General features: G+C 40.5%; 1 protein-coding gene across 1 annotated transcript in view; it reads left to right on the top strand.

Annotated features, from left to right (window-relative positions):
• Positions 1 to 12,165, top strand: part of PEX1 (peroxisomal biogenesis factor 1) — a 1,694,243-nt gene that overhangs the window by 960,304 nt on the left and 721,774 nt on the right. The window contains exon 16 of the mRNA XM_044067676.1: positions 8,644 to 8,778. Coding sequence (XP_043923611.1) covers positions 8,644 to 8,778 — 135 coding nt within the window. The remainder of the gene's footprint in view (positions 1 to 8,643; positions 8,779 to 12,165) is intronic.

Raw genomic sequence — 12,165 nt, forward strand, 5'->3', positions numbered from 1 at the left:
GATCAACTGTGTTTTTATTCCCTTTGATGATAAAAATTCACGAATAGTTACGTTCACTTTTCAAGTGCGCATCCCAGACATACCATTAGAAACATTCCTAAGGGGCAGTTTATCAGGGCATGTAGAATGACATCAAATGAAAAAGATCTTACTGATGAATTTGAATTTATAAAGTACATGTTTTATAAAAGGGGGTATTCCTTGCAATTGTTAAATGACATTGTTAAGGAGATTTTAGACAAGCGGTCATCACATTATCCAGCATTGTTGAATTATACTGAATCCAACAACACAGTTTTTCCTTGCAATAACCTTGAAGAACCAAAAGGTTTTAACAAACTGGTTTGTTCGTTAGACATGAGTATCGATGGTGGTCACATTAGACAAATATTAGAAAAGAATTGGAAGATCATACAAGGTAACCACGATATTTTTAGGGTTTTAGGAAACAAACCAAATTTTGTGTTTAGAAACACTTATAATATTAAGAAAGCTCTTGAAAATAACAAATTTAAACAAGAGGTTAATAAGGCTTTAGTGAACGGTATGTTTGCTGGTAACAATTGTAACATGTGTAGATACATAGCCAAAGGACCAGTTATTGTTATTGATAGTATTGATCAGACTTTTCAAGTGCCTGAACACGTCAATTGTTGCACAAAAGGGGTTGTTTACATTAGCCTTTGTAGCACCTGTTCTGCGTTCTATGTAGGGATGACCACCAGGTGCCTTAAAACCCGTATTCGTGAGCATGTATATAACATCAAAACTCACGATGAAACCAGTGCCCTGTTCAAACATTCCCTAGTCTGTAAAAATTTTAAGAAATTTTTATTTACAATTATTGAGGTGGTCAAACCAGACCTTAGGGGTGGTGACTTTAAAAACTATGTTGAGCAAAGGGAGACACTCTGGCAAATTAAATTGAGAGCAGACAAACACCCTGGCTTGAATGAAGCTATATTAACATCAAGTGTTTTTTAAAAGGTACTAAATTAAGTATTGACAAAGAGATTTTTACTTCATTTTTTTAAATGATGAGCAACAATGGTTAACTAGTATTTTAATTAATTGATTAATTGTTTAATTATTCATTTGGAGAGGTATTTAAGGTTTGTGGCTTTTACTATTTTGTATTCTGAAGAAGTCCTTGGACGAAAGCGGTTATTAAAGTTTTATTACGCTATTATTTGGAGTATTCCTTGATTGGTTTCCTGTTCCTGTTCTCTTTTTTATGGTTTTTGGATTACTGTTGCTGTTCTCTTCTCTGCTGGAACAAATGATTAAAGAGAACACCAAGTATGTCCACTAGGTCCCGTTTTAGATTGCTTAATAAACAACCTGTGATGTTATCTGGTCCCATTGATGCCATGTTTTTGGCCTTGGCAAGTACAAATATGACCTGATCTCTAGAGATACTGGGCAGAGGATTGGTGTCAGGTATGCTTTGAGGCATGGCTGGTGGGGACAGGGAGGTGAAGTTTGTGCCAAATCTGTCAGTTAGTAGGTTGGCAGTTTTCAATGGTATAGTATAAGTGGTACCATCTACTACCAGTTCAGCACATATCTGGGCATTCCCTTTTAGATTTCAGACTTAAAGAATGCCTTATGATTGTCCTTGGCTAGAGATGATATTTTACCTTCGGAATTACCTTTACAAGATTTCTGATTTGCTTGTTCAAGCTGTGGAGGGAATTATTTCTCTTGCTGAGTCTGTTGCCTCTTGTTCTTAGACATCAGTTTCTTCCTTTTGTTGTGTAACCTATTTATACTTGAGGTCCAGCAGGGTTGCTTGTTTATTTTCGGGAGGACCTAGTTTTAATCCAGTCAGACACAGCCAAGTCTATACAGTTGCTTAAGTGTTTATACAGGGCATTTGTGTACACCTCTGCACAGGAGTCATTGTTGTCTGTGATTGCAGAGGGTATAAAATGTCATACCATTGCTTAATAGGCTGCTAAGTTTTTTTTTTTTTTGTTCCTGTGGTGGTGACCGTTTCAATAGTTATTCGAACAAGAATGATTTATGATCCAACCTTACCAGGGAGGGCATCACACAGGTGGGAGTGCAGTGACCTCCCCCCCATGTTGGTGGGTACTTTGTCTAGGCATTTGAGCCCCTTATATGGGGTGCAGATTGTCAATACAAACACTCTGGAATAGATAAAGTCCAGGAACCTGTCGGTGAGCATGTTCATGTTCCAATATGTCACCCAGCTGATGGAAGGATAGTTGAAATCTAGGTGTTGGGCTGTATGACAAGCGACTCCAGGAAGTTCAGGTAAGTGGTGTGCTTTGCTTGCTTTGTGGTGGGGGGTATCTAGCAATGAATGTGGTAGGGTATTTTGCCTATAGCTAATTGGACATAGAGTAATTCGAGAGAGTCATACTGTTTAGCCAGTCATGAGGTGTACTTGGCTTTAACGAAGATGGATAAACCTCCACCTGTGGTTCTTTCACACTCATTTTGAGGTCTGAACATGTGGAAGGCATTGTAGCCTTGCATGGCTGGGGTGCTGTCCACGGCCTTGAACTATGTGTCTGTGACTGCACATATGTCAGCATTTCCCAAGGTGAGGACTGCTTTTGGGGAGTGCAGTTTCATGTTTAGACTCAGAAGCAGAACCTTGAGTGTGTCTTGAGTGGACTTAGATACAGAAATTTGTTGTTTTGACATTTGACTAAAAAAGGCACTATGTGGGAAGCAAGCGCATTTGCCAGTATCCAAAAGCCTTTAAGAGACAGATGTAGACCATTTCTGGCAATGCAGCATGGCCTGTTGACCATGTCTTCCCAGGCTGACAGATACTGACTCCCCCTGGACTGACACCACACGCTAAGCCAGATATTGAAGTTGATCATTGTTTGCTTATATTGTGGCATCATCCTTGGTGAAGGTAGAATGCTGTTTAGGTCTAGGGTCATACTTGTGTGGGACACATAATCTGAGAGTTCATTCATGTCTCTCTTCATATAGTCCAGAGAGATGCTTCTAAAAGTCATTCACTCCAGCATATGCTGACAAGAGTCATAACATTACTTGTTGTTGAGTGACTTGAGTGCATGTGTGATTTGATGGATCCTGGCACCTAACAATCAGCTGACTGTGACCTTCTCCTTGTCCAGCCTGGTGAGGGGGACAACTTTGTGTCTGTGGAGTTGCCTGTGACCAAGACATTAGGTTTTGAAGTGTTTTGCCTTGGGGGCTTATTTGCTGAGATACTGATGTGTATGTTATGTGTAGTGGCTTCTATTTTCATAGCAGTGTATGCAAGTCATTTACGTTTGGCAGGTCTCTTATCCTTTGGTAGGCTTCTAGTAAGTACCTCCATGCATGTGGGTTTGTGTCATGACTTCATTTTGTGTGAGAGCTTAAGTGTGCATGCTGATAACCTGTTTGATGTCCAGTTTGTTGTTATGTGAGAGAATTGATTCCATTTTCATAGTGAAATTACATCTCTCGCATAAGGTATTTGTTTATTTTAGGAGTAAGTGATTGTCATTATACATGAGGCAGTTACTACATTTCCTCAGGATGCCCATGTCAATCAGGCTGGCCGGTGAAATGATGTGAAACTGCCCATCCATTGTAGCAGGTTTATACTGTATGTACTACTGGGGAAGGGAGTAGGCTACTCAGTTTTTGTGCTAGGACTAACAAACGTGCTTGTTCTGTTGAGGGCTACGGATGGTAAGTGTGGCAATGTTTGGCTCAGTGCACATGTAGTGAAGTACGGAAGCTTGGGAGGGTTCCACTGACAGATGTCTAGGAAAAAAATTGAATTTCAAGGTGTTTGCATCTACACAGGGCACCTCTAGCCCCTGTTGTGCAGTGTGCTGCAATGAGCAAACACAAGGCATAAATACAGGCAAAATTAAAAACTTTTAAGCTCATCTACCAATAGGAAAGCACACAATGAACCTTCCTCCAGCAATCTCCAGCACTGACAAGACTGGATCCACACTCTTCTCCCACAAGGGTGCAGGGGAGCCCTTCTTAATGTAAGATGGCTGGTTTAGTGCACAAGTGTATTGATAACAGGCTAGATTCAGCAGGTCTGAATTTAATATATGATGTCTAGGTATCAGAACAGTGCAAATTAAGTGCAGAGAAGTGTGAAAAAAATACTTGGAACCCTTTTGTGTGTTTCCCAGCTCAGACAGCCTAGATAAACACATACTGCCACCAGATGAATAATCCTAGTCTTCCCAATGCAAAAGCACAGTAAAGGCGTGTCTGTAGTGAAATGCTACTTGTCCAGACACTAGCCTACTGTGCTGACAAAGGCTATTTGCTTAACATTTTCTTTTTTTCTGGATGGAAGAAGGACTATCCATGGGGACTGGTAGATTGTTCCATGGTTAAGCTGAAATTGGTTCTTCTTTCCTGGGAAAAACAAGCAGCATAAGCTGGTAAAAATGTATAGTCTTTAAAAGTCACTTTTTCACACAAAACACAGTAGATGTATTTTAAAACACTTTGCTAACCCCAAAAAGTAAAATATAAACAATTTCTCCATAGAAAAAAAAATAGTTTCCGATTACTTTAAACAACCTTTAAAATGTCAGGAAAAAAGTGTGTTCCCATTTAAAAGTATGGTTGAGTATCGTGGCAGTCTGTTAAAACACAAATTCCTAGCATAAGAATAACTTTCTTAAACAGGAAAGTGCAATAAAATAAACATTTTTTAACGTGGAAGATTTTTCCCAAAGGGAACTTGTCTTCCCAGCAAAGGAACAGCACAAGCCGACTGTTGATCCTCCCGCAGAGGAGTGCTGTTTTTGATAGCAGCAAAGTTCTGAAGGGCTTGGTGCTTAAACGTGTCTTTTTAGTCAGCTGGGCTCGAGCTGACTAATGGATTGGGCACGTGGAAAGTGCTCTGAAGCTTTGGAAGCTGGTTGGCTTTTATATACTTGGCATACTGTTGTGGTAAGATGTTCATCCAAAACACTGCCTTAATGGCATTCAAGTAGTAGTGCCTTGCTTCCAGTCTCTGACAGTCTGTTAAAACTCAGAGTCCTTCTCACTTCCGGTCTGTGTGCATGATAGAACAATCCCTTGGCAGAACAGGGACCTCCTTACAAAACCACAGACAGGACTCTCCCAGTTTTCTAGTACCACAGTAAGAGAAGGATCTCTTGGAAGACTGCTCCTTACTCTGGATTTCTTCAGTTGCTGAATTCAGATAACAACCCCTTTGGGATTTTATTTCCTCCCTCTGCTTTTTCTGTCCGAGCTTGAACAGTGTATTCTGGTTCTTGAATGTTTTTCTGATAATACATTTTGTATATGCATGGGTTTTTGCTTTGACTTCATGTAAGGATTATTTTTTTTTATTATATAACCTGATTGTCAGTTTCTGGGGATTTTTAACATTTAAATTATTATGGCAATTTGTGAATGTTTAGATGAGTTTCTATACTAAGGCCATTTTACTACAGTTCCGCTCATAACCCCATGCTTCCAAAGCCGCAAGTTAATCGGACCTGATTTTTTTTCTGTTTATTCAAAGCTTCATTTGTACGTTTTGACAGAAAAACTTGCTTATATTGCATTGAACAGGATTACAGCATTTTAAACTACTTTTTTTCATTTAAAACATGATTTTGATGCCATTAAATACGTTAAACATTTCTGATAGGAATTTTTCATAAGTTTATGCTTTATTCCTTGTCTAATACTGTTTAGGTTGTGTCTATTCATTTGGACTAAAACTTACCTTTTTTTTAACAAACAATTGGAGTACTTTTGTGCATGAATTTTGTGCTTTGAACTATGTTGCTAAAACGTCTGTCATTTTATTCAATGCAATGCGTAGAATAGTACCCCTGCAGAAATAGACTTCAAATTGCTATTTACTTGGAGAATAGTGAATATGTTGATTTTTTTTTTTTTTTATTGGCTGAAAATGTGAATCCGCGGTGGTGGTGCTGCGGTAGCGTTGTCGCCTCACAGCAAGACATTGTCCCGTTCGATTCTCAGTTAGAGCGTCTACTGTGGAGACATGCGTGGATGGGCGTACCTTCGTTGAAGGTTGTGCGTTAGGGCCAGCAACTCAGCACGTAAAAATCAATTGCCAATCATTAGCGGACCATAGGCCCACTGTGGCGACCCCTAACCGGGAAAAGCCGAAAGACACAACAACAACAACACTGGCTGAAATGTGGCCATTATTTGGTATTACTCTGGCTAGTTTGTTTTTTTTTTTGTCCTTCCCTTGATGGACTCTGATACGATTCCCGTCCACCACCAAATCAAGGAATATCCCTCAGCCTACAGATTTGACTCTGCAGTAGCCTTAAGAAAGCTATTAGACCACTTGCCTTCTTTTGCCTCCAGATCCCCTTGTGTGGTGGAAGTACCACAACTGTTTGTGACACAAGACTCAGACACGTTCTCTGGGGCTGTATATTTGCCTTGTTCAGGTACAAAAAAAATCTTTAGGTGCAGGGGAAGTCAGGGATACAGAATCTGTGGCCAGTTTTAATACAGTTCCCCCCCTCCCCAAGATTCTCCCACTAATGCAGTGCATGAAAAAAGAGACCACATTACAGGACAACAGTCTCCAACTGTGTTTTCACCTGAGCTGGTGGCTATGGCTAAATCCATTACTCAGGCCATTAATTATTTTTGCAGAGTTGGGTTATGAGTAATGCTGGAGCTCCCAGCCCCGTTCAACCACCCGTAGAATCCAGATGTTAAAGGGGATCTGGAGTTCAAATGCTGGCTAGATTTAGGGATATGTTCAGTTGTGAGCAATCATCAGCTGCCCTCATGATCAGCACGATACATGATAAAGCCCTGGATGTGGCTGCCTTCTCTCCACTGATCCCATTGTTGGAGGTTCCATCCATCCATCCGCAACCCCTTTTTCCCATTTTTGCACATGGGGTTGGGGTGTTACTTCAACACTGACAATCATCTAGAGGCAAGATTTACACTGCCAGGTGACTAGCCCTGCTGCAGTAGTTCTTCTACACCACACACACACACACACACACACACACCTATGGCCAATTTAGAGTTTGCAGTCCACCTACTGTATGCCTTTGGAGTGTGGAAGGAAACTGGAGCACCCGGAGGAAACCCAAGCAAACACAGAGAGGACATGCAGACTCTGTACAGATGGTACCCCAGCCAAGAATCGACCTGGGAAACCTCTTGCTGCGAGGCAACAACACTGTCCGCCATGTCACTGTGCTGCCAGTGTTGGAGGATGTTTTAAGAAAGCTTGCAATTCAGCTCTGCTGACTGAGCCTCTACCTAAAAATGTTTTTATGAAATTCGGGTGTGCTCAGAAATGCCTGGCCTCCGAGCTCCTTGTCTGTGGACCCTGCTTCTGTGTTCCCAGCAACCTTTGCCAATAAAAAGACTACTCCTTCATCAATACTCAGTCCCTCAAGATAAACTAAGCAAGTGGCTAGAATGTCAGGGGAAAGAGGCTAGCATAGTCCAACATGGTAGCTTTTTAAAGTGTTTAACGGCCAGTGTTTTATGTGGAGGTTTTTGTTGAGGCATGTGCATAGTTTAGACAGGTTTGCTGCAGTGTTACCTACTGAGCAGAAAGATGATGTGAAGGACATAATTTCCAATGTTTCTCAAGTGTTTAAACATACTTTAAGGTGCGCCTTGCACGGGGCCAATACTGTGTCTAGAAATTCAGTGACATTGGTGGTTGTAAGGAAGTATGCTTGGCTACACAGCCATATCTTTTTTAATGAGTTTAAAAAAATTGATTATGAATGCTCTGCTTGATTCTGGTTGTGACTACCAAGTAAGAAAAGCTTGGGTCAGTCTTGGTGATAAGGATTTACCTTCTCATACCAGATAAAGATGGCTATGATTGAGTCACTGATCATAGCCAACTTACATGTTTAAGACAAGGATGCCAAGAAATCTACTTTCAAAGATAAATTTTGAAATCCATATTGAGAACACACATTAAGAATTGTGATCAGTGAGACCCAGCTGTAATTCTGTAGTGCATGAAGCTTTTACTGTTAGTTTTGGGGGGGGGGGTGTAGGAACTCACATTATTTATTGACTTTCAAAACCTTTAAAGTGCTGCAGGATGAGGCATCTAATGGCATTTACCTTCTGTGACTGTTCTTTGCAGACCACCACTGTCCACTATTAATCCCTAGCATGAGATTGTATCTTAACAGCACATAGGCATGCTTAACAAAAGCTTAAGCACCTTTCTGATGTTAGAAAGGTGCTTAACAGATGCTTGTCTTTTTCCTGTTTTTGAAGTGTAGTTATCATGTTTCATGTGCTACCTGAAAGTTATGCACTTGCCATGATGTTAAAGGTGAATGATATGGTCCACCCCCTGGCATCTTGTTGACACGAAATAGAGATTTTTGTTTTACTTGTCATTTTTCTGCTCTCCCTTACTGTAGCATGCCTCAGATCTGGATTATTGATATAAAGGGAGGGGCTAGTATTCTGGGAATGTTTAAGATGCCAAGCTGCCTAATCCCTAAAGGCATTAGCCCTACTCTTGATGAAGCTGGAGCTGCTTATGTAGACCTAACTGTTTGATAAGGAAATAACATTTTTGAATTCTTCATTAGAGAATAAATTGAACATAAGTTGTCAAATCATACAGTTTTTGGTAACATATTACTTGTGTATTTCCAGTATCCAGTACTATTTGCAAACCTACCTATCCGACATAGATCAGGAGTTCTACTTTATGGAGCACCTGGAACAGGGAAGACCCTTTTAGCCGGAGTAGTTGCACGAGAGAGTGGAATGAACTTCATCAGTATTAAGGTACAGTACACAGTTTTGCATGTGTAATTGTAATATTTGAGAATAATATCAACCAATGTGCTTATAGACTATCCCAAAGTCATGATTAACTTGACAAAGAGGTTGTACCTGAAAATCCTTTCCTCACTTGTTCTTCATGCTCCCTGTTTTTTGAAAGTTACTTGAAAAGGACCAGCACCAGCACTTCCTTTACTGCTTGGGAGAAGTCTATAGTATGAAAGGCCAACACAAGCTCCACCTCTTCAGTCTGGCCAGCTACACAAGAATGTGATAAAAGTCAGGGACCTCCTTTTTCTCTTACAGAGTATTAACAAAGGACAGTGACTAGCATGGACATTTCTAGGATGGTTCATTATGCAGTCCTTTGCAAATGTGGGATGAAGGGAGAAAACAAAGGAATCTGAAAGCCAGCGACTGTCGAGAGATGCCTTCTTTCAAGACCTTCCCTTGTATACAGACTCTTCTGTTGAAGTGTTTTCTCTGTCAGATAGCAAGGGATTATGCTGATATCCATCAGCTCTGATGGTGCTGAAGGGAGCAAGAGAAGACCTTCTAGGCAACCACCTTGGTGGGAGGGTTGAGTTCTTCAGTTCCAACATTACCTCACAAGCGGACAAGTATAACAATCAAAATTGCAGCTGGCTTGCTGTCTTGAAGCGCCATCTTGGAACAAGCCCTTGAGTCTGCTTGATGGGCATGGTGTTTGAACTCAGGCCCTGAGAGTTGTCATCTCTTGCCTTACTTTGTTCCCAGATAAAAACAAGCTCACAAAAATAGAGCTGATGAGACGCCTGCATCTCCTTCCAAACCAAATGGACTTGCATGCATGTTAACAATGTAGAACATGTATATTGTATATTACGTGTTGATGAGATTTGTTCTCATGGATGCTGCCCTATATAATCTTTGTCATGAGTATGCTAACACGCTTTATGCCCTTTGCCTGACACTAAGACACCTGCCTGTCATTTACCTGTGTTGTCTTGCATCAGGTAAATGCAAGCAACCATGGTTGGAGCTAAATTTAGGGGTAATGTCAGTCTCTTCCATCATCTCCCTGTGGGTGACATTCTGAGGGTACTAAGGAACTTATTTAGAGCCAGAAAACAGAACAAGATAATGAGACCACTTCTCCCAGTTTGACCCCCTTAATGTGGGGATAAGCCCAGGCTTATAAAAGCCCTCTTTTATTTTTCTGTAGCACCTTAGTTATGGCAGGTGAGACTCAATAGGTTACAAAGTGGCAGTTTGATAGTCATGGTTGCCACTTTCAGAACTGTATTTGCTGCTGCACTTTCATGTTAGTAGCACCTGGTCTCAGTAGCATTGGCAGCATCATCTTTTAGCAAACATTCTGCAGGTTTTTTTATAAGTGGCTGAGACCGTGTTTTTATTTTGTGTTCCATATATATTAGGGTAGTTTCAGTAGTGCAGTGGTTGGATCTTGCCATTATTCACTAACCATCTTATAGCTCTCCACTTCAGAGAACCTCCTTTTCTTTCATCTTGAGTCTTCTTTGAGTAGAACAGGAGAAGTTTATGCTCTTTAAAAGGAATGTAAATAACTTTGCTCATTTTTCAATACTCAGGTACATTCTAATTGAAGTGGTAACTTTACAGCATACGTCATGTATTTTGCGTATGTCTCTCTTGCTTGGAGATTGCCTTAGTGCATGAGACTGCTTAGTATTGAGTTACCGACTTTGAGGCAGGCCCTGGGCCGTAGTGACAGCAAAACTGCATAATCATTGACTAGTAATGGAGATTTTCTGCACTCCTTTTGTTAAGAATAACACCTTGCTGCTGGTCATGGGTTTTGCTATGGTGCTGCACTGGATAACATGGATACAGATTTTGAAGTATGAATTACCTCATATAATTGATTTTTTTGTATAGTGCTAAAATAGAATTGTCTCTAATGACTGCAGAGATGTGACATTTAGCAGTTGATAAATCTGCTTGTAGTAGCAGAAATTATGAATTATTATTGTCTGTAAGATTGTGACAAATGCTAAACAGCGGAAAGGGGCATAGGTGGGAAGGTGGAGGAAAGAGAGGTTTTAGTCACAAAATCATGATTAGGAAAACAGGAAGTGAGAAACAGTTGGGTGCCTTTAGTACAGGTGCACTGCTGTACAGAAGCATGTTAACAGTAGTAGTTTATAGTGCCAGGCAGGAAGGGGCAGTTTTTGTGGCGAACAAGTTAAGTATCTCGGGTGAGCAGAGGTTTGATGATGACAGGGTCAGTTCCTAAGAGGCATAAAAACTATAAGTTAGAAGGTATGATGATTACTGTTTAAAGTTGGGTTTTGACTTTGCCAGCACAGAAGACAATCCAAAGCTACAGTATTTGATTTGTGGTGGATCACTGACTAATGAGTCAGTTAAATCCTGTAAACTACATAGCTGTTTGATTAACCATGTGTGGAAGATTAGTAAACAAAGGTTTTTTTTTTTTTTATAAGAAAATATGAAGGTGTGCGCACAGAAAGCCTCCTAATGGCACTGTGATGGTCAGAGATTACAGTACAAGTCATTTACCACTATCATCAAAAAATTTAAGGTGTGATGGAACCAGCAATGTAAGGTTTGAGTGCCGTCACTGATGCCATTTAATGTGCAAAGATCATTGGGTCTTAAGGATAGATGGTAAATGTACTTTGGGTAGTAGCCATGCCCTGTCATTGCCAAAATGAGCTTTACATATAGCTACACATTAGAGTTTTAATCTCTGGATCTCCATTCCTTCACACACTTCATACTGAGCTTAGTGCCTTCCAGTGCAGTCTTACTTACAGTGGCCATAACTCTGAGATTACATTTTTGCGTGTGTGTATACACACACACACACACACACACACGCTTTTGTATATATATATATATATATATATATATATATATATATATATATATATATATATTTATGAAAAACACACACACACACACACGTTTCAGAATGGGGAGTAAGTAGTAGTAGGTCTCCAGCACTAACACACCCTTATTTTCAGTTTAGGGTATTGCTGCCAGCACTTAGTGAAAATTGACAAAGTAAGAGCACAACATGCTGTTTAACCTTTAAAATAAGCCATCCTTTTGTTAATTAATTGGTGTCTGGCTCCATGATGCAGAAGAATGGAGCCCTAATTGCAACCCAGGTGATTGGGTTTTTTTAGTGGCCCCAGCACTGACGTATCCTGGCAACGAGGGGGTGGGGTGAAGTGGCCTGCTTACCTCTGATTGGGGGGGGGGGTGTATGCACTCAAAGGCGCACAGGGTGGTGCTGTATTCCTGATGGTGACCAGAAAGAAAACATTGCTTGTGCTACAAGTTCCTAGGATCATAGGTATTTACTAGGCTAAAAACCACATAGGCCTTTTTAAGCCTAGC

The sequence above is a fragment of the Protopterus annectens genome, chromosome 3.part1 (genome assembly GCF_019279795.1).
Source record: "Protopterus annectens isolate FY-2018-M chromosome 3.part1, PAN1.0, whole genome shotgun sequence".
NCBI classification, from domain to species: domain Eukaryota; kingdom Metazoa; phylum Chordata; order Ceratodontiformes; family Protopteridae; genus Protopterus; species Protopterus annectens.